Source organism: Sciurus vulgaris, assembly GCF_902686455.1.
Source record: "Sciurus vulgaris genome assembly, chromosome: 4".
Classification (NCBI taxonomy): domain Eukaryota; kingdom Metazoa; phylum Chordata; class Mammalia; order Rodentia; family Sciuridae; genus Sciurus; species Sciurus vulgaris.
Window position 1 is genome coordinate 36456942 of NC_136464.1, and position 24054 is coordinate 36480995.

At 38.9% G+C, this 24054-nt stretch overlaps 1 protein-coding gene across 1 annotated transcript; it reads right to left on the reverse strand.

The window, feature by feature from the left end:
* Nucleotides 1-314: 314 nt before the first annotated feature.
* Nucleotides 315-23299, reverse strand: LOC306659243 (cone cGMP-specific 3',5'-cyclic phosphodiesterase subunit alpha'-like; the record flags this gene model as incomplete). Its single annotated transcript, XM_079136664.1, is given in 13 exon segments — nt 315-526; nt 2328-2484; nt 2849-2916; nt 2919-2931; nt 3043-3117; nt 5510-5573; nt 5658-5765; nt 7203-7303; nt 15242-15329; nt 22287-22396; nt 22786-22893; nt 23133-23164; nt 23167-23299. Coding segments are annotated over 13 exon segments (1119 nt in total), but the record flags the coding sequence as incomplete, so codon positions are not given.
* Nucleotides 23300-24054: the final 755 nt, after the last annotated feature.

A 24054-nucleotide genomic window follows, 5' to 3' on the forward strand; every position in this document is an offset into this window, starting at 1 on the left:
TGTTGAGAGGCCTCATGAGAAACCAACCTTGATCTTGCACTTCTGGGTTCTGGCCTTTAGAATTGTGAGAAAATAAATTTCTGTCATTTAAGCCACCCAGTCTGTGGTACTCTATTACAGCAGCCTTAGCAAATAAATATAGCTAATAACAGTTTTAAAACTGTGACTAGTTTCAGGACCACATATTTTTTTAAAGTAAGTCGGCACCAAAAATGCACCTGTTTTTGTCTTATTTTGCACTTTTGTTGAACTTTATTTTATCCTCAGGGTTTTCAGGCCAGAAATAATATATTCTCTTGATAGTCACAGGATAGTTTTTCTGGAGATCCTCTTAACTCTGTTACTCGATGATTTGCAGAGTGAAATTTGCTGAAGTGTTTTTTTTTTTTTTTTTTTTTTTTTAATGTTTTCTGTTTTTCTTCAAAACTAAGATGATATTTGAAATTTCGACCATTTGGATTATATTACAGCATTAAGCATGTTTTGGACTTTTTGTCGTCAACACCACCTCCTGAATCCTCAGCAACTAGTAAGAAATAAGAAAAGCAATATTATTAGGAATCAATGTAAATACAGTGTTTTTATTCTAATTCTCATGATACTGTCTCTTACCAACTTTATAGCCCAATTAATAATATTACCCTATAGCAAGTATTAAGGATTTCACTATTTAGAAACATTTTAATTCACAGTTGGTTCATTTTAAAAATATAATCTGACAAGTGGTTAGCTAGTTACCATATCAGTTTCTCATTGAGGTTATGCAGTGTGGGAATAAGCTTGATGCAAAAATGTTGATATGTAGAAATACAAAATCATGTTCTTTGTCCACAAAGAATTCAGTGTGTACTCGAAAAAAAATTCAATCAATTTTTATGCAAATAAAAATATCTGTATCTAGTATACTGAATAATAAAATGTCAGGAGCCACTTAAAGGACCTGATCGTCCTTCATCATAACATAGTTAAAGATGAAATTTAATAGTACTAAGAAATACACTCACTTTCAATGTACTAGTACATTTTGTACTTTTTGAAGTAGAAGTCAGGTTTTTCCTACTTTCCTGTCAGAGCCCCTGTTGACAACAGTCCTCAGCCAGGCCCCAGGCAGTGTGCTGTCTGGCAGCCCCACATGCCTAGCTTCATCTCCAGACTGCAGCTATACCAGTTTTTAAGTTCTTCAATTACATTGGGCATACTCACACTTCAACATCTTTTTCTCATGTTCAGTTTTTCACTTCTTTTCTGCTTCTCTTTGTGTGAGCCAAGTGTACTGTTTTGAGATCTTGGCATAGGCATCCACATACACACCCATGCTCTCTCTGAGGCTTGTAATTAGCACATCAAGTATGCATTGATTGTTTAATGTCTAGCTGCCCCTTATCTCTTGGGAAATAAGGACCCCAATTTTTCCTCCTGGTTTGCCCAGTATGGACCCTGTATGGAACAGCCACCCAGTGTTTACATCAGTGAAAGCATGTGGAAAGTCAGAAACTTTATTCTGTTGAAGGATGCCCCCCAACTTTGTTAAGGAAAATACTCTCACCCTCTATAAATTAAAATGGCATCAAACACAATCATCTAAGGAAGTGTATCTTTCAAGGTGTTCCCACACGTATTATTTGTCAATCAGAATTCCTTACAAAACCTTTGGAATGCTAAACTTGGAAGACAAAAATCAGCATTCCACTTCCAAGATGACATTTCAGTCTTTTGATGAACTAATAGTTGCACCTAAGCACTATAACAGGCTTTCCGAATGTTAAACCTGATGAATGACTGTAGGAGTAGAATTTCAGGCCAGGTAAACAGCACCATGTGGGTATACCCAGGAAACAAAAGTATGAGGGAGTATCCCTCAAGTCACCTGCTTTGGCCAACTTTACATGTAGGACTTCCTTTATTTGGGGATCTGCTAAACCATCTTATGGAGAGAGGTTAAGCAAGTTGTCCAGAGTTTCCACAGCAAATGGAGAAAACCAGTCTAAAGCTGTATTCTCACCTATCCCTGATCTCACAGTCTCTGGTTTTTATACTATTCTTACAAACTCCAGTCTTGCAGAGGTGTCTCAGGAGCCACCTTCTAGAGGGACAAAGACACCTAGCTTCATCCTCTACCTCAATGTATTACTGTCAATTCTGTATAGGAATTACACATAAGATCTCTTTGAGGGATGGTGGGGGACCCTGAAAATCACCAATTACCAGTCTGCATCAGGAAACCAGAGCTCGTGTTAGTATTTACCGTTTATGTTTTTGTCATGTGTCATTCAGCTCAGCCTGACTTCTGGCTTTTTTGTAAGGAGCAAAAGCAGAATCCATCTCACCTTTTGTGACCGCATTTCCTTCTTCCTGCTTTTTCATCTCCTCTTCAATTACCTTCATCTTTGCATCGTACTCATCTGCGAGGGATTTCCATTCCACTCTGTTGTTCTGAAGGCCATTCAGCATAGGTGTGATTTCTTTGTGAAACCGTGAGAACTCCTACAGGAAATTTTAGGTTGGAAACAGGTTATACAGTTGAGTTTTGGCATTGTTCACATGCAGAGGAGCTGCGAGGCATGGTGCAGTGCTCAGAGCTGCTGGGGTGAACCTTTAAGTGCCTCTGAGGCTTGAAGCACTTGAGTCTTTCTGCCTGCTCAGTAGGTCTGTTCAAGTGGCAGCTCACATCTGAGTCCTCACACTTTTATTCCACCCCTTTAGGGCCAACTCTCAAAACTACTATGGAGAACAGTGACACCCCTAATGACTTTTCTCTCCAGGGGACTTTTACTGTGGTTATAATTGGAAAGAGAAATTCTCATCTAAGAGACTATATATAGCTCATTCAAATAATTGGTTTACTTACCTTATATACAAAAGTACAAACAAAATCAATAAATCCAACTTGAAGTTTAGGTAGTTCATCTTTTTGTTTCTGTCCATCATAGGCTAGAAAAAGAAACAAATCCTTTTAAGATAATTTCCCTATATTTAATGACCAAAATAGACTGATTCATACTAATTTTTACTAAGTAATGCATTTTATTCCAAGGTCTTTACAATAGGCTGTTGCTGCAGCACTGTTCTCTCCAGATCTCCTTGTTCCCAGAATTCACTTGCAACCAGAAGTGCTACCTGCAAAGGAGAAGGACTTGGTTCACTATATCCATTTATGAAGAGGGAATTTGCATTTTATTAGCATGAGTGACATGAAAGGGTGATATCTACAGTCATTGCTTGAGATGTTGTCAAACCATATGCTCTTAAGTTTTAAAACGGTACACAGATTATACTGAAATAGGAAAGAAGTTTTTACTTGAATGTTCCAGATTCTGGGAATGTCTGTCTCCTATTTGTATTGCCACCACTTCTCAGTAATAAAGAATAGGCATGGGAGGGTTAGTTCCGTAAAACATGCTACAAGTGCAACATTTCCCAAGTCCTCCTTTGTTTTGATTGTATATAAGCATCTAACACATTGCCGTGTACGTGGACACATGCACAGATAGTGTGAGGACATTCAAGGGCTAATTTATATCATTCAAAATATTACTGTGTTGAATGAACATTTGTTTATTGTGTTACACTGGCATAAGCCAGGCTTGCAGAGAAGGATAACTGAACTTTTTCTTTCTAATGTGGGCAGTCTAGTGAAAATAGTCATGTGATCTGTGTAGGAAGTGCTATGGATCAAGGAAAGAAGTTTCATGGAGGAGGGAGGTTGCATTTATGGTAGGAATAATAGTTTGCCAGGTAAAGAAGGTAAGACTATGTGCAGGGGTAAGTGGAATGTCCCCAGCTTATGTGAGTAGGAGCTTGGCGTGTGAGGTGATGGTGTGGGAGAGTGATGGAAATACCCTTGGGAGTGTGAGTTACAGACAGGTGGCACGAGCCCAGTGCACTTGACTAGGAAGCTTGAACTTGGTGGCTAGTGGCTTTTATTCCTGGAGCTCCAGGGTTCCTCTCAAGTGCACTAGGTGCCCAAGAGGGTGCAGCCAAGAGAGATGAAAGCTAAAGTAACTCTTTTATGAACTTGTATAAGTTTTGTGGGGAGAAGTGAACTTAAAAAAAAAAAAGAGGCTGGAAACCTCTGACAATGGGGAATGGGCTGGGAAGTTCCTCAGAAAGGACGGTTGGGAGGCTGCCACCAAAGTTCTGACCAAAGCTGGGATAAAAGTCTGCACCCAGGCCAGAGCAAGTGGGACAGACAAATGATCTCCAAGTGAAGGAGATAAACTCAAGTGAAGCCCAAGGTTTCCAGCTGGGTCATCGCAGATAGGGTATGAGAGGAAGAACAGGCTCATCAGGGTGAGTAAACACTTAGCTTAGGACTTGATGGAATTCAGGACACACCACCTCCAAAATATGTTAAGCCGAAGGAATTTAAGAGAGTCACAGGAGCAGGAGTCTCGCCTTTGGAGCCTTTCTCCCCTGAAGCCAGTCAAAACCTAGGAAGGATTGTTTGCCTTCTCCTGAAGCCAATTGTAAGACCCTTATTCAAGAGGTGACCCCTATCCCTGGAGGAGAGAACCCAAAGAAGTGGAAATGCCAGGAGGAATCGAAACAAAATAGCTTTGCTGTTTCCACAGTTTTTTGCCATTAGATCCTCTTTGTGACTGCTGCTTCACTAAGCCTAACATAAAAATACACAAATACAACTGTTTCTTGGAATCTTTATTTTCTTCCTTCTCCACCCCTGTGGTGCTGGCAATGAACCCAGGTCCTCACACAGGAGAAGCAAGCCCTCTCCCACTGAGCTATACACCAGACCCTTTATTTCCTTACAATAAAGGCTCTTGGGTCACACTTAAATAAATCTGTATGCATTTTTTTGTTAATCTGTCTTTTGCTATAGGGGCCTCCTCAGCTGTGAACTTAGGATGGGTAAGGAAAAGATTTTTCCTTCCTCCCATGGGTTACAGTTACTCTACAGGTGGAATCCACATCTATAGTTGAACCAGGTCTTTCTGGCCTCTCTTCTGCTTGAGGTTTTCCCTAGATGTTACTGAAGGAAAAGAAATTCTCTTCAATTAGTAAGAAAGTAGGTAGTCAGCTGTTGCCTTCACGCCTCTCACTCTGCACGTGGGGGAAGAACAACCTTAAACCAGCATGTCAGCCAGTGCCAGTGCCCTTCCTGTAACTGACAGCACATTGAAGAGGAGGTTGTAGGAGCAGAACCATCCTGAGCAGAGGACAGCACAAATGAGTCACCCCGGTCTTATTCTCACTCATCTCGACTAAAAACTCAGACCTTCTCTGAATAATTTTACATAATTTTTTTACAACCTGTTCAGTGATTATTAAGGAATTGTTAAAGAAGTGGCTTCTTTCCAAAGTTTCCTCTTTTTGCTGTCCCCTGGGGCCTGATCAAGGAATCTGTTGTCTTACTGATGTTTAATTTGTCAGAATAGAATTCTGGGGTTGCCAGAGATCTTTATGTGGATGTTTACATGGGATCTAGACCACACCTAAGAGTGGGCACAGAAAACCACGAGAGCAACAAAAGCCACAGTGCGACTGGACTTGCCTGGCTTTGCACCTCCCAGGGCTTGGTGATGGCTGACAGGTCACATGCAGTCATCATCATCGCCCTGAGGAAGAAAAGAAAAATTGTTAAAATAGAGTTGCAGACTGCTTTTCTTTGCCCAAAGGGCAATACCATTCCGACTACTCACATGATGATCTCTTTCTTGGTTGGGTCCACAGTTACGTACTTGATGGCCTCCTCCTCGGTCTGCATTTGCTCACAGGCATCCACAATCTTTTGAAACATGGTTCTCTTCCTAGAAAACAATTTTACCATATAAAGGCAAAAGGAAAAGGTTGTCTCAAATATGTGCTTTTTTGTATTTCATGTTCCCACTTTGCATTGAGATGTCCACAGAGCAGAAGCCAAGGGCTGAGGGAACAGGCAATGACTGTCTAATTTTGTCACAGAAAGGGCTAGAGAAAAAGCACAAACCATAAAGGGGGAAAAAAACAGGTAAGTCTGAATACTTTAAAACAAAGTTACAAATGGGAAAAGAGACCATAACATTAACAGAGAAGGCACAGACTGTGATAAGGTATCACAAGACATAGAGCCACCAGAAAGTTAGAACCCCAAGCATATACATGCTGGGACTCATTGGTATCAAGAAATACAAAATTGAACAATAAAATACATCTCACACTCCATAGATCAACAAAACTTAAGAGTGCACAGATCCAGAGTGTTATGGATACGGATCACAGGGACTCTTGTACACTGTTGCTGGGAACTTCAGTCAGCCTGACTACTCAGGAGTAGAGATTTGCAGAGTGGCACAACATTGAACACAGGCAAACCTCAGCTTTCCCATCTCTAGGCACGGACTGCAGAGAAACTCATATCCGCACAAGATATACAGCATAACATTGAAGCAATGATGAAAAATGGGAAACAATCTCCCTAATATTGTTTCCTCTTTAAAAAATGAAATTAGAGGCAAATGTGGCAAAAAGAAACGTGGTTGAATTTGGGTTATGAACACTTACATGAGTCTAAAAATTTGTTCTCAAGTCTCAACTATTTTAATAGTTAAATTTTTAATGAAGAAGGATCAGAAAGGCAAAATTTGACAATGCCCAAGTCATTGAATTTGTGGAGCTTATAATTCACTCACTGTTCTAATCAGTGTTCAAGAACTTCGTATTTCATTTGTGAGAAACTATGTGGATACTTGGAGTATCTGGTCTCCTTGGTAATGTCATTGTTACACACAGGCCGGCCCTCTGCTCCCTATAACTCAGTTTTGTGAGGTTGGTTCACGTGTGCCACAATCACCAAGATTGTTCAGCTCCTACACTCTGACAGGATCAAATTTCTGAACTTGAAACACGGAATACCAGATTCTGGACCATGATGAATTCACCAAGACCAAAGGCCACCTTGTGAGGTTGATATCCCTGTGCTGGCAATGCACAAGCTTCATGGCATATTCTTCAGTTCAGACTTCTTCAGGTAACAAGCTCCTTAACATGGGGGGTTTAAGTTTTTAAAATATATTTCCGGACTTCTAGTAAATTCACTATCAGGCATCTGTCTTGAGGATATTCTAATTGATGTTCCGGAAGAAAACAGACAAATTTGTGTGCATGCATGTGAACAAATGCATCTTAACTTTAGTGCAGCAGGTAGTTCCTGGAGAGCAGAACCACACAGCGTGTAAGAGTAACCTGGGGATCAGGTGTGTACTTACTTGAAATATAAAGCCAGGTCAGTTGCTATTATTGCAACCTCAAACAAATGAATAACTGTTTCAAACTGACGCTTGTTTAGGTTCTGGAAGATGTTTAAACTCTGTAAGAGGAAAATAAATTCACAATAAAGTGCAATCATTAATTTGCCTTTGGTTCAACAAATCAAAATATGCTTAATGAGAAGCAAGTCTCAGTTTTGCTTCCAGTTTTTATCTCATGGATTAAGTAAACCCCTCTACTGGACTTTAAGGGAATTTAAACTATAACAGAATATATCGTTAGCAAGTATTCAGGTAATCAATGTATAAGTTTTCAGCATTAAAAAAAAGTGTCTTCTTCGAGGGCTATTTTTAAAAATAACAATAGATTTAGGATTGGCATGTATTAATTGAGACATTTAAATAAAGAATTCCTGGGAGATGTTCAATGGTAAGACATGTTGCATTATCTACCGGGTAATCTTAGAGTGATCATAGGAAGCACTGGTCTTTCAGAAACTACAAATTCCACTAATAGTTACGTGTATATAGGAAAAAATAGTGAAATGCTCCCATTTATTCTTAAAATGTTTTCTGGCAATAATATTTTACAAAGACTTAACTAGGCCTTTCTTCAAAGAGTTTTTCATTGATACTCTCTTCACATGTAAGCCTCAGCTTCATTTCTTAGTGTTCAAGAAAACCTGAGTATAAAACTTGGAGTGGTTATTAAAAGCCCTGATATTCTGAAGAGAGAGGGGTAGCATAATGTTGAAAAGAACACTGGACTACACACCACATAATAATAGCAAACAGTTCTTACCACCTACCAAGTTCTAAATGCTTTTTGAATACTTTTAATCTCCTCACAGCAGATCATAGCACAGAGAGGTTAAGTAACTTGCTTATGGTGAAACAGCTGGAATAGGTCAGGCCTGGTCTCTAGCCCAGTGCAACATGCCTGCAGAGTTTATGCTTTCAGTCTCTACCCTATGTCACCTCTCAACAAGGAGTGCAGGATCAGTTCCTGGCTTCACCCCTTGCAAGTTGTATAATTCTGGACATTGCCATTAACAACTGTTGAGAATTTGTTTCTTCAAATGGGGTTGATACAGCAGCCCTACCTCGCTGCCCAGCACTTGGTCTATGCTCAATAAAGATCTGTGGAATGTTGACTCAAATGAAACGAAAACTGGGAATGCATTTTCAAAATGGAAATGACTGTAAAACTGAATAATTTTTGTATCTTTATTATTGTTACATAAAGTTTTGAGCCGAGCTCTAGGTTAAAATAGAACTGCAAACCCAAGACCAAACATGCCTCTCATTTATTCCAGATTGAAATAATTCCAGGAGAAAGCAATAATTGTACAAGAATTCAAGTTTTAGACACTATACAATTTGATATATAAATCTGCACTTAAGTAATCTTTTTATAACATCTACAACAAGAGGTATTTGTCAAAGCATGTGTAAGTAATAGGAAACTGATTTTTTGTTGTTGTTAAAACAATGAGTTCACCACAGCAACTTTAGTCTTTTATATTGAGGGTAAATCAATAGCTATCAACCACTCCAAATTACAATAAACAAAATAAAAATTGTCTGGATTATAATCAATTTGTTACTTGGGACAGTTCACAGCAGCCCCATTGAGCCTATTAGTCCAGAATCTCTGAGCCAAATTTGGTGAATTAAATTATTTTCAATCTATTCTGTGCTGGTCAGGGACAGGGAAAGGAAGTAAGCATTTGTCACTTAATCCTACTTAACCTGCCCCTGATTCTCATAGGATGGTGGCCTCCCCTTTGGACTGGTGGTGATCCAGTAGCACATTTGCATTGACAGGTCACTGCCTGTATTCGTTCACTGAGGTACATTACTATGTTCCAAAAGTAGTGTGTCTCATGTGATTCAGACACATACTCTGCAGACTCAAAACACTTAAAGTCAACCTTTATTGCTGTACTAGCCAAAAGAAAAAAGAGAATGTCAGAGAAAGCATGAAAATGCTTTACATTCTTAGATAAATTAATATATGCAGCACATGAAAATCATTTTTCAAAGTCAAAACAGACTGCTGAATTCAAATGAACAATCCCCTAGGACAGAAACTTCCTTTTTTCTACCAAGTGTCAGGTTGTACAGAGCCCACAACATACCACCATTGACCAGATTGATTTGAACATTCTTTTGCTTTCCAAAATAAATCACTGCTGGATTTTAACATTTTGGTAATAAGAAGAAAAGGTTTACATCTAACTCTTCAGTGCTGCTTCCCTTGTCTAGAACATAACATACCTAAATTTCACTTCTTTTTTCATCTCACTCATTTTCAATTTCATCTAAAAACATATATTTATAATTAAGAAAATTAACCTTTTCCTAATTCTACATTCTTCTATATTTTCTTTCTTTCTTAAAAGAAATGCTTCTAATTACTGTTTCTTTTTAAGTCATGGATATAGAGTCACATAAAAGATCCTAATTTTTGTTCTCGAATTAGTCACTAGAATGCTCTTGGCCAAATTGCGGCTGATGTTTAATAAATGTATCTCATTATATGCAGTTTGGGTTTGGATGGTCTTTACCATGCTTCATCTCATTTTTCTTATTCTTTCATTAGCCTTCATTTGCTTTTTCTTTAATGTTACGTGTATTTTTAAAAACTCAAATCCTTTCTGGAACAAACATGCACATAAAGTTGGAGCTTTGGGGATTGCTTGTAAGTAAGAAAAACACACGCAGTGGTCCTTTAATTAAGGATGTGCATGGCTCACAGCAGCAGCAGAGGATGGAAAGCTCTGTGGACACACCCTGCTCTGACTCTACTGTACCCCATGTCGAAGGGAATGCCCTGGACAAGGAGCAAAGGAAGGAGCAGACAGCAATAGCCAGGTCCCAGTGCAGAGACTCCACTGCATCATGGCTTTGCTCAGTATGAACCTACGACTTCTAGAAAACTGAAATCAAGGATGCATTGGTCCCGAAAAACTAAAGGCAAATATGTGGATGCTAACCCACAATAAGCGGGGAGGGGATATAGAAGTTCAGTGGATTAGACAAATGGGAATAAAGGGAAGGAGAGGAAATAGGAAAAAGAAAAAATGGAATGAGTCCACCATAACTTTCCCAGGTACATATATGACTACACCACAGTGTAACTCACCATCAGGCACATCCACAAGAATGGGGTCCTAAGATCCCATATTCCATGCTTGTATCATTACATAAAATGGATTCTACTGTATGTATAACTAAAAAGAACCAATAATAATAATAAAAAGACTCTATTGGCGAGAGTGTTTGAGACAACAAACTGGAAGATGAGGATTTCCCCCAGCTGTTCCCGCCCCTGCCCCACAGCATTCTTCAGCAGACCTGGCTCCGTTAAGAATGAGTAGTTTTCAAAAAGGGAACAGGCATAAAATCTCTGCATAAAGACCACACAGATGTGAACTAATCTATAGACTCCGTGCAATTCCAACCAAACTACCAATGAGTTGTGTTCGTGTGTTTGTAAATTGACAAATGAATTCTACAATTCACATGGAAATGCAAAGGGGCAGTGGGTACTGGACCCACAAAGTTAAATTAAGAATAACTGACCCTATGTGCATATATGACTACATGACCCCTGTGATCCTACATCATGTACGACCAGAAGAATGAGGTATTATACTCCATTTACGTGTGATGTGTCAAAATGCATTCTGCTGTCATGTATAACTAATTGGCAAAAAAAAAAAAGAATAAATAATAGTGGAAATTATAGAGCAAAATACAAATTTTACAGCTATTGATGATGGTAAAAAATACTACTAATAATAAATACCTTGTAAAACAGAAGTGGAGATGTGGATAAAGTTTTAAGTATCCTAACTGCTTCAAAGTTTATAGCAGGGGAGTTAAGAGATACTATAAACTTAACTCATATCATTTAAAAATAAACACTTCTATGCTCAGATGTATCTTACATAACTTTTCATTGACATTTGTTGTTCACTTCAGAGGGGTCATTAAGAACTAACATCTCTTGTGATAATGACATATCGTGGGAAATTCTGCAATTCCTTCCATTTCTGAAATGTTTCTGTTAAATTCAAATAAATCATTGAGTGCCTTTTATTTCTTATTGTTTAAATTTTTGTGGTGCTGGGGATTGAACCCAGGCCTTCACACATGCTAGCCAAGTCCTCTACCACTGAGCTACAGCCCCAGTCCAATGCTTATTTGAGATAAATGGAATTCTACTGAGCAACGAAAAGGAAAGCATCACTAACGAGAGCACAGACGAATTTCAAAATTATATTCTGCATGAAAGAAGCCAGCAAGAGAGCTTGTAGTATGATTGCACTTGTTTAAATCCAGAACATGCAAACTAATCTATAGGGACCAAAAACACTTCAGTGGTCACCTGGAGCTGGGAAAGGAGAGAGAGATGAACTTCAGGGGGCATGAGCAATCATCTGGGGTGACAGAAATGTTCTGTATCTTGATTGTGATGGTGTTTTCCCAGGTATATAAAATGGTAAAAACTCAGAACTGTACAATTTAAAGGGAAACTATCATGTTTCTTCAATAAAATTGATTTAAAAAATAACTGTTTTTAAATATAGCTTGTTGTGTGATTTTATTTTTCAAAACTTGTTTCTCTCCACACTGCCTGTATATAGTCATGGGGAATTGCAATCAAGTTCATTAAATGTAAATGAAATATCTATTTCTGGCCAGTAGGATTTGAAGTATTGCTCTTTTTTTCTTTCTCTGTCTTTGAAATTTTCCCTATTGCTTTAATCTTTGTAGTGGGCATATATAATTTGTACAATAACTCTGAAATCATTCATTTAAAATATATATAAGATGTGTTAGTCCACCCCCCCACCCCACAGCCACACTGGGCATTGTGCTGAAACGTTATATAAAGACAAGTGCCCCAAATCAAGACAGGAGGCCTGTTCCTCGGCCCAGGCCCCATGGGCCCAACCCTACTTTCTCAGCTGGCTTTACAGCTCACAAAAAGAATCTATTTTTGTTCTTCCCTAATTATAAAAATGGCAATAAAAATATGAATTCCATGTCGCACAGCAAAACAGATAGAAATGGTTTTAATTGACTCTGATTGGTGCTCTCAGGTGAGTTGAAATCAGAGAAAGTACAGGCAGTTCTAACCCTCATCACGGTGCCGGTAACACCCACAAAAGAACATTGCCAACGTGTTCGGAGCCTCACTGGTGACAGGATGCAGAGCCTTTAATTCCTTCTTTGCTACTTCGTTGTATAAACAGAACAAAAAGAGATGTTCTGAATAATTACAGGGTTCTGTGATTTAAACTGAGCAATTTATTTTGCCATTTCTACAGCAAATTTTAGTATTAAAATTTATACTGGTGCTCAGTGGAAGAGCACCTGCCTAGCATGGCCAAAGCCTGGGCTTCCAGCACCATCACTGAGAAAAGACTTTTTTTTTATACCTCTACCAATTTGGCTAAAAAAGATTTCCACCCATTCATTCAGGTAAAGGGTTGATTTCTATTTGGTTTAGAATATAGGCAATTTTATTCTTCAAAAGAGTGAATCCAACGCTACAGGAATAAAAGGACATTTCAGTTAAAACCTTGTAGTATGAAACAAAATGTTTGAATTGTGCCCCACATGTGCCAAGTTTGCTGGATAAATCCCAAGAATTTCCTTTATTAAATTTTTTTAAACTTTAGTATGCATATTTTCTTTATAGAATGAAAAAAAAAGAACTACATTTTCTTCCCAAAACAGGAAAAGCATATTTGACATCTAAAAGTGTCATTTTTTTTTTAGTGTTCAATTTGCTCATAAATAATCTATGTGACTGCATCACCTAGCGACTCTATTGACAGGGTTTTAAGCTTCTGCAATTAGCAGGTCGAATAGTATTATAGACAGGTCCTTGGAAAGATAGCATGGATTACTGAGATGCAGTATTCCTTTTTAGAAAGAGTAATAAGTATTTATATAGCCATCAAAGCCAATTTAGACTGCAAAGTAAATAACTTAAAAATTAAGATGAGAAGCCATAACTGTTATAAACTGTCACAGCTCAGAAGGAAAAACATGTAAGATACTAGGAGCCTTTCATTGTCAAGCATTGAGATATTTGGCTGTGGTTTTTAAAATGTATTTGCGTTAGTAAGTAAATGTATAATTAAGTGATAGATGATATTTGACGCTGCCTCATGTTAGTATCACAGAAACAGTGGAGGTACAGAAATTCTTACTCGGAAACCGAAGATTGCTGCATAAGCAAAACAAAGACTCAAACTGATGAAAACGGATGACAGTTTTCTTTTTCTGAATTCCTTTCAGGTCTATTCTTCTTTTAATTGTCATAGAACAGATATTATCTATGCTAGGATTTTCACTGTAGGGAGAGATTCTATCTGCCCCTCAGAATTAAAGAGGCTTGGTTCAACTGCAAAATCATAGGCCCTGGCTCCAAAATCCTGGTTAGTAATTGGGAAAAGTGTCCCTAGATCTGTGTTTTCAAGAACCTGCATACACACACGTGCACACGCACTAATGAATTGGCAGTTCTGAAGAGCTAGTTCTGAAAGAGCCATGTCTGAGAACCATCTGGAATCACCCAAGGTGCCGTGGATCAAACATGGTTTGTCCCCTCTGAAACTCATGTTGAAATTTGATCCCCAAAGTAAGGCCGTTAGGATGAAGTGAGGCCTTATGAGAAGTGATGGAATCATTGAAAGGGATTAATGCCTTTCTGGGAGTGGGTTTGTTCTCAGGAAAGTTGTTATAAAGCAAGAGAGATGCTTATGTTTTGTCTCTTCTTCATGCCTACTGCTCTTCACTCTGAGACTCAGCAGATAGGGCCACCTGATCTTGGAATTCCCAGTCTCCAGAAATGTGAACCAAAATAAACTTCTACTCTATAAATTATCCAGTCTCAGCTCTTTTGTTATAGCAACAACAAAAAAGTAGACTAAGGCACAAGGTTAGTGCTTCACCAAGAACACTGCAAATTGAGAAAGCTACAGCAAGGTTAGAATGGACTCATTGGGTGCTTATCAATCACACATTATTAAAACCACTGAGATCATTTTCTCCTTTTCTCTGCCCAGTCACTCTGCCTTAGAAGATGTTCCCACTTGGCTCGTATAGACCATCTTGGCTTTTGATCACCTAGAAGAATTGAGTGTTCTCTCTAGATTTGACATATTCCTGTGTATTGCCTCCCTGAGCCTTTAATAAAAGATTATTACTGGAGCTGAGAAAAGCCCCTCTCCAGAGGGTGTATTTATTCTAGTGAGCATACAATTCCAAGTAAGTTTGTTGCCTGTGAAAATTAGTGTCCCCCCTATTGAATAATGATTCATTTGAGTTGGGTTTGGTTTGGAACTTTCTTAAGAAATTGTAACTGGATTACATTCACAACTTTCCCACGTTTATCTATATACCCCTTAAATAAAATTGAGAAAGGGAAGAAGAATAAGCACCCCCTATGGAAGGGAGATCAGTAGAACATCATGTGTACCACTCATCATGAATTCAAAAGATTTAAAGCCATTTCCCACCTAAAGGCATCCCTGACCCTTTCCCCCTCTCCCATGAATGTGGTCCCTTCCTTTGGAACCTCCAGATCATGACTCAGTGCCCCTCTGACCTGTTTCAGTCTGAGATCCATGCCTACCTCTACTACTCAAGTCCAGGTCTCTCTCCAAGGCACATACCAGGCTCCACAGTATAAGAAAACCACAAAGTATAAGAAAACCAGGTGCCTGTGTAGCCTCTTTCCCCCTTTACGTTAACTTACATATGTTCAGGGTACAGAAGAGCCCTTTCACATCTACCATGTTTTTCCTTCTTACCCAGGGACCCACAGAGATTCCGTTGACTTTCTGTGGCTATGTTCTCTCTGTCTGAGCTACTCCAACTTAGTGGTTCAAAAACAACTGCAGTTATAGCAATCAGCGTGATAAGGTTGTCAATACCATAACTCAGGCCACTCTCTTTCCAGCATTTCTGTGATCCAGACTCAGTAAGCTGCCCCTAGAGAAAGGCTCACATACCTCATCCTTCAAGAGGGTCTTACTGTACTCCAGATGGTGCCTCTCCAAAATAGAAGACCCATGAAGCCTTGCCAGTGGAGATGTGGATCTAGAGGAAAACCACAACTAGCTGTTTAAGGATCACACAGAAGTCCATATACTACAGAATCTTTACTGTCTCAGAGTTCTTTTTTCATATCTCTCCTCTTCTCCACATTAAATGTCTGCAAAATGGTCGAAAATAACATTGAAAAGATTTTTTAGGTATAACAGATGAGAATATGCTATTTCAGAAAAAATAATTTGGAAAAAAACAATGTTGGATTGTTTACACTAAGAGTTTGGTTCATCTCCTATATCTAAAAGTCTTGATTCATTCATTCTTTCCTTCTCTTTCTTTATTCAGGGATTTAACTCAGGTGCTCTCTCACTGAACTCCCATCTTCAGCCCTTTTTATTTTTCATTTTGAGGACAGGGTTTACTAAGTAGCTGAGGCTGGCTATGAACTTGCAATCCTCCGGCCTTAGCCTCCTGAGTTCCTGGGCCTATAGAAATGCACCTAGCTTGTAGCTAAAAGTTTTAAGTTCCCTAGAGTCTGTGGCGGTGAACCATGACTTATAAACATGTAACAATCTGTGGAAAGTCCTTAAATTATCTGCATAGAATGTGCTCAGTAAGAATTTCCCAGAATCAAGATGAAAATCACTAGAAAGTAACATGTCTTCTCCTTCTCCCCAAGACAGTGAAATAAATTTACACATAAAGTTCCCATTTATTAAGGGTCATATAAACGAGAACCTCAGTCTTTGGTACTATTTTTCTCCAGCACCTCCCAACCCAGGAAGAGGAAGCTGTATTGAAAATAAAAAGATAAAGGAATAAGAGGTAGAAAGAGGCTGAACCTAAGATCTACAAATTATAGGAATTCGTCATAGAAATATGGAAAAAATAATTTAATCAATGAAGATATCAGAAATATGGATGACAGACTTGGAGAAGTTTCACTTTATTTCATAGAAAACAGAACTTTATGGGGTGAGAAGTCATTGTCAAAATACTCAGGTTGGGGGACAAATAAACTATGCCTGAGCAGTGTTATAAATGATCATAATTTTAATAACTATTTGAATACCTACTCTGTGTCAGCACTGGAGATTTTCTTTAAACAAATCAAGTTCAATTCCACTTAGAAGGGAGTAAAGTGGTTAACTCCTTTAGGTTTAAAAACATCAATCAAACATATTGTTGGGAAACTAGATATTCTCCCAGTCTCAAAAATAGCACTTCATCTACTACTTATTCTTTACCAAGGAGGAAATGTTCCTCTAGATAAAGAGATCTGCTGGACATCTTCATCAATAGTCTAACTTAACCTCTTAGCTGATGAGACAAATTGGTATCGTGGACTCCCTGATGAAATGTACTGAGAAGGCACAGGATCATCTAATAAAGAATCCTCGCCCAAAATGTCAACCCTGGATTTAATCAGGAGGCAAGGAAATGAATTCCAAATTGAGGGTTTTTTCTGCAAATAACTCTTCAAAAAAATCGACAACCTGAAAGACACAAACAAGACTGATAACTACTCCAGTTTAAAGGAAATTAAAGCTACCTGGCAGTTAAATACATATGATCCTTGAATCAGAGAGAAAATAGCTATAAAGGATATTATTGGGGTAATTGAAAAAAATCTGAGAAAACATTCTGTGTTAGATACAGTATTGTTATCAAAAGGAAATTTCCTGAGGGTGAGCATTATATTGAGTTTATGTAGCTGTATTGTCCCCCTTATTCTTTGGAAATATATGCTGAAATATTTAGGAATGAAATGCCATGATGTCTGCAACCCAACTCATAAATGATTTCATAAAGAAAGAATTAATGTATGTACACACACACACACACACCCACACATATTTGGGAAGAGAGAAAACTAATTTGACAAAATGTTTTCTTAGTAAAGTAATTTGCAAGCCAGTCGCAATGGTGCATATGCCTGTAATCCTAGCAGCTTGGGAGGTTAAGAGTTAAAAGCCAACCTCAGCAACTTAACAGGGCTCTAAGCAACTTAGGGAGACCCTGTCTCAAGACATAAAAAGGCTGGAGAATGTGACTTAGTAGTAAAGCACCCCTGGGTTCAACTCCGTACCAAAAAAAAAAAAAAAAAAAAAGTAATTTGCAGAGAAGATGAAAGAGTTCAATGGGACTTTGAGGAAGGACAAGGAAAGGAAAGAAAAAAAAAAAAAAACAACACAACATTCATTAATAATTTTCTACAGTACTGAAAATAACTCTAATCATTCAGGGAGAAAATAACCAGAGGAGAGAGCTTGAAGGAACAGAGACGGCATGTGTGATTGATTATTAGCCTACCAGGTTTCCTTATCTTTCCAAGAATAATTTTTGAAACCCCCAGCAGGAGGTGGTGACAGTAGGAGGGCACACAAGGGTCTTTTTGAATTTTATTTCATTTATTTTAGAGTTCAAGTTTGTTTATATTTACAGCAAGAACTTGCATCTGAATCAAACTGTGTAATTAACAACAACTGCTGAACAACAATTTTAAAACAAAGAATATAGTTAATAATTTAACATAAGCCCAAGAGTTCAATGTCTTACTACATTCATTCAGGGAACCTGAATGAATTATTTTTCTCCAAGGGACTTCTTCATGACCATAATGTATAAGGTACTCTCAGGCATTTAAGTACAGAGTACACACAGTATTGCTTTCCAGAGTTGGGAGCTACAGAACACTGTTTTGTAATAATAGATGCCATGGTCAAACAAGGCAGGGACATGTTGCTGGGTGGTATCTCTTGGTGGTTCATTATACACATACATCACAGAGCGGTCTTTTAACACAGGTGAGTATCACTCCCAACTGCCTGCTGGGATTTGAGTGTGTGTTGTAGAAGGGAGACCATCGTTGGTGTTCTCTAGGAAATTTTGAGGTGTTGGTTTAGATGTTTGAAGACTAGATACAAGTAAAATTCATGTTAAAACTTAAGAAATAGAAAACGGTGTTTGTGGCTGAGAGAACAGGGAGGTTGACACATCTCTGAAACTTGAAACAGGTGACTTCTGACCACGTACAGAATAAGCAATAGGAATGCAGGAAAGACGCAGCAACAGCGTCAGTGTTAAGTGCCCTTCTGTGACGGTGGAGCGGAAGGCCAGGGACAGCCCGGGTCAGGATCTCAGTGAGGCAACAAGGAAGACACCTCTCGAGACCTTCTATGCAAGCTGGAATATTGGGTGTCTTCATGCAATACTCAAACAGCTGGAAAGCAGAGCCCAGAGTGCTGCCTTGCTGGCTGTCTTCATCAATTGCCTCGAGGTGGTTTCCACCCCTGCCCAAGGCTCTGCCCTTATTTTGTCCTGATGCATAATTTCATCAATGACTTGAATAAACATGGACAGAAGCCATGAGTATCCAACTTACAGATGATAAAAAACTGAAAAACAAACAGCAACAAAAAAAAAACACAAAAAACACCAGAAACCTAATTTGTTGGTTTACAGAGTATGACTAAAATGGAGATATCAATGAACAGTGGAATAAAGATCAAATTAAGATGAGTTTAATTAAGATTCAGTGTAGTACTTTGAACCATGTGTGGATTATTCTATTAAACTCCAGGACCCACATTTTAGAAATGATGTGAAAACACTGGAATGGGTTCAGAGAAGAATGATAAGTAAAATTACATGATGGAAACCATTATGAAAAATAAATTTAAAGAACGTGGTGTGTACAACTTGGGAAAGAGTATACTTTGGGAAGAGGGATATGATAATATTCTTTACAAGATGAAGGAATAGCCTGTGGATGATAAATTAGACATATTCTAGCAAATCCAGAGACCTGAAGTAGGAGATACAGAAATTGTGGAGAGATCAATTTCAGTTCAATATCATGAAGAACATTCAGCCATTAGAGTCACACCCAAATACAATGCTCTGCAAGGTTGTAAGCAAGTGGGTTCTCCATTATGGAAAATAATCAAATGTAGACCAGAGGAAAGAGGAAGTTGTGCAGGAGAAGGGAGGTCTACACTGGATGGAAGGATGAGGGAATTCTAAAATTCCTAATATTTTTTCTGATATCTGCATTTCTCCAGTAATCAGACGAAGGAGACCAGAAGATTGGTGAACTAAAAAACTAAACAGAAAAAAGGGGACGAAAGGGACAAAGAAATCTATAAACATGAAAGCAAGAAACAGAGAACAAACTGATTAGAAGAGTGAAGTAAACAAAGAGAACACAAAAACTTGAGGGAATAATAAAACTTTGAAAAGGGCAAGGTTTGGGGGCATTGTCAGAGGGCATAGTCTAAGGTTGGGAGATAAGGTGGAAAGGAAACGAAGGAGATCAGACATTTTGGAGACAAGTAATCAGATCAAGGGCACAAGGTCAAGCCAGGAAGCAGAGCCATCTGTGTCTCAACAGCTTCAGGGAACTCCATAGGTGGCCTCATTGGTACCATCAGTGTGAGAAGAATAATTGAGTCTTATTCAACCTTCTTATTAGCTACTTAGTAAGAAGCAGTGTCTCAACGTCTTTGTGGACTCCCGAGCCAGTTTTCCAACAAAGTAGAGGTACATAAAGAGGCTCATCAAGAATTGCTGTTGGGGCTGGGGTTGTGGCTCTGTGGTAGAGAGCTTGCCTAGCATGCATGAGGCCCTGGGTTCGATCATCAGTACCACACAAAAATAAAATAAAGGTATTGTGTCCACCTACAACTAAAACAAAATATTTTTTAAAAAAGAATTGCTATTGAAGCACTGTGTGGAAAAAAAAAAAAGACTGCATCAAACCCCAAGAGCTTAGTGGAGCTCCCAGAAGCTGTAGTTACACCCAAGACTGAGGGAAGACAGGCCTGCCCTGCTTCGCAGTCAGGAAATCTTCCATCCCCACTTCTACACATCACCTCATTTAAATTTTTTTTAATTTGTTTTAATTAGTTATACATGACAGTAGAATGCACTTTGATACATCATATATAATGGAGTATAATTTCTCATTCTTCTGGTTATACATTATGTATACATGACCTCATTTAATCTTAACATATTCCTGGTGTCCAGTTTTTTGAAGAGAAATGGCTTAAAGACACTAGGAGACCCCACCATGGCTGGCCAAGCAGAGAGGTCTGGGCTGAGGGATGTGCAAACTTCCTGCTAACTGGGAGGTGAGATACCACACCCAATCCTGCCGCGTCCTGGAACCTAAGGTAAGTGTGACTTTTTTTGAACTGGTTTTCTCATCCATAGAAGAGGGGGATATCAGTGCCTCCCATGTGGGGGTGCTGTGAAGATAAAATAAGACACTGTATGCCAAGTGCTCAGCTGCGTCCAGCACACAAGAGGTACTCAATAAATGTCCGTTCCTTTGGAACCAAATTTGTTAATATGCTGCCAAAAGTGAAGGAGGCAGAGAACTCCAATGACTGCCAGGAGATCTGCACGTGGGACAGAATGGCCAGCATGGACTGGGCCGCTAGAGGGGAAGAGGTTCTTGCCCCCAGCCTCAGCAGACCCTCCTTTCAGGACAAAGCCCGACTGCTGCCATTGCTGAGGGTGAAGCGTTGCTATTTACAAGGTGCTTTTCATTTGCTCAATACATTTTTCTTGAGCACCAACTATGTAGGGTGCACAATATAATGTCATTGGATTCTCATCACAATCTTTGAGAGGCTACTATTATATCCATCTCATAGCTAAGAAACTGAATCTTAAATACTTTAAGTACCTTGTCAAAGATCCCTCAACCAGACAGGAGTTGGAGCCCACAAACTAATACCCCAAAGTCTGACCTTCTTGAAACACCTCCCTATCTCTGGAGAGGGGTGACTTATGTATCAGAAATGGGGGTGAAGTATGGCTCAGGCAGATAGAGCGTCTTTAAAATCACTATCAGGTGATCACCAGAACAAGGAAGCTTGGGTGGTTCTGGACTCGGAGGACCTGGGAGAAACATTAGTCCTATGAACAAGTTGGACTTACTGCTGTGTCTGTATAGGATGAAAATCATCATAATAAAGTTTCTTTATCCTTAAAAAAAAAAAAAAAAAAAAAAAAAACAGTTTTGAGGAGCTTGCCTGGCATGAACACTGCTGATGAATTTTGAAGAATACCAATGACTAATAAGAGAAATGAAAATATTTAATATTCATAAGGACTAAGAATCTACCTTGAGCTGAGGGCTTTGTATGTATGATATCACTTAATCTTTACAATGACCTTACCTATTAGATACCATTATTATAATTCCTATTTTCCAGATGAGGAAACTGAGGCTTAAAAAGTTTAACTAATTTATGAACCCAATGAAACCAAATCTGTCTGACCCTGAGCCTGCCCTCTTATTAGTGCACTTTTTTTCTTGGGGCAAGAGAGGAAGATGGCATTGATGTTAGGATAGAAGATCAGCTAAAGGAGGGTTTGACTTTCAGAAGGCAAAAGAACTAAGAAGTGAAGGGTAGTGAGCCCAGGAAGAAGTGTTCTCCAGCTGGAGCTGGGGAGCATTCCCTACATGTACACAAATTTAAGCCTAAGATTAATCTACCTTTTTTTTTTCCCTCAGTATGGTGAATTGAATCCAGGAGCACTCTACCACTGAGCTGCATCAGTCCTTTTTTACATTTTTTATTTTGAGACAGGGCCTTGCTAAGTTGCTAAGGCTGGCCTCAAACTTGCAATCCTCCTGCCTCAGACTCCTGAATAGCTGGGACTATGGTATGCACCACCATGCCCAGCAAATGAATGCACTTTAATATTTGAAGTCAATACTCTGATTAAACAAAGAAAAAAATGAAGGCATATAAAAATATGGCAGAGACACATTTGGAAATGGAACAGAAAGGAAAGAGGGATGTAACCCGGAGAGAAAGAGCAGACGTTGCAAGGGCTGAATCTTGGGAGGGAACAGAACAAGGCCCTGCTGTTCCCAAACATAGCAAAGAGGAACTCACTGGGCTAAGGGACAGGGAAAGTTTTCTTCCCCGAGGCACCTTCAAACACCCACAAGGACATGTCAATACTGCATACGTGTTTACTTACTTCATCTGGTACAAATTATTGGTGCCTCTGTGATCAATGTCATGGCAGAAAGCAGCAGCAAGCATGGCAAAAGCTTCAAGGTCTGTGTAGTATTTTTTAAGTCTTCCAGTCTAAAAATATACAAAGACACATACTGATGTAAATTAATACATCTTCCCAGCAAGCCCTGCCTGCAACAGAGAAGGGAACCCACCATGTCTTTACAGGAAGTTGGCTTATTTCTTGTGAGTCTCATAGCTTCTGGGAAATTCCCAAACCTAGCAGGTGACTGGATTTTCCTTTCAGAAATGAGCATGTGAATGTAGGAGCGCTAATCCAATCAGGTGCCCAGAGATCCCCAAGTTCCTGGGATCATCTTCAGGAAGACTGGGGTTGGATTTTGCCCATGAAGTTCAAAATGAAGAGTTGAAGTAATGGACCTACCCATCTTTCACATGCTCAAGAGGGAACTGGCAGTTTTACAATGGTTTCCAGAGATTTCCAGGACTTCGTTACCTACCATCAGCAAAGTAAACATGGTCTGTCCCACGTTGAACCCGTGCCGCCAGTTGTGGTAAGTGACGGCGCGGTACCCTTTCCTCACCGTGTACATCCATCTGGTAAGAACCTGTTACCCAAAGACGACAACACCATTCAGACTTTGGAATAGAATTCTAAAGGTTAGAAGACCTGTGACAATCTTATCTGAAAAGATGTGTTGGTCTTGTTGACAGAGTTAAAGCCGATGTATTTACAAAGTTAATGATAATTTAAAATCCAAACTGAGTTAATCTTTTGAACCACAGAAAACATTAGTGCAGGACAGCAACAGAATCACACAGTGTTTTAAGTGAAATACCATCTGACCTCTACAGGTACTTTGAATTTCTCCACCACTTTATTTCAAAAAACATTCGGAGTCCACATTTAATCAATTCGTGCTCGGTAATGGGGAAGTCGCTGAAGCGGAATTCATATAGGTCTACTGCCTTTGGGTCCGGCAAGTCCTCTTTCTGTTGAAAAGACAGATTGTTTCAGATTGCATTCATCTTTTCCCCTTTAAGCTCATATACCCAACATTGAATGGAAAACTGAATTATAATAAATGGATAACACAAGTCCTTCACTGAGCCACTATGTATCAGGCACTGTTTTATAACCCTAAAGTATGTGTCTTTTTACTTTACCACCAACAGCTGTGAATCAAATGTCCACTCTTTGTACCCTAATTTTGGCAGATATCATACAGATCCGTGTCTCACTTATGTTGTAAAATGGATATAAAGAAACCTACTTTGTTAATCAGAGAAAAGAAAAATAATAGACTTTTCGTAGAAACAGATTCTGTATTTTCTGGAATTGATCAGATCAAAAGTCAAGTCTGTAAAAGTTTGATCTGTTCATTTGTTATGATTATTGGAGACATTTGCCTGTTATTCAGTAGAGTGAGTTTTACATATAATATCCTCAAAAACTAAAATGATAGACCTGTTTTCATTATTGAAAGCTTTTGGGAAAATTGACTGCAGTTTTAGATATCACACCCCACATTGAAGACTTGAAGTTAGGAAGAGAACAAACAAGGTGTTAAGAGAACTTGAAATTTTGCCGTAAGAAGAACATTGGAGGAACTTCAGATATTTAGTTTGGAGAAAAGTAAAGAGGTGAGGTGAGGAGGTAGATATGGAAACTACAGATATTTTGAAGGCTTTTAATATGTTGAACACTTATTTTTGGTGGCTCTGATTGACACAGTGGGAGTCTATGGATAAAAATTGCCTGAAAACAT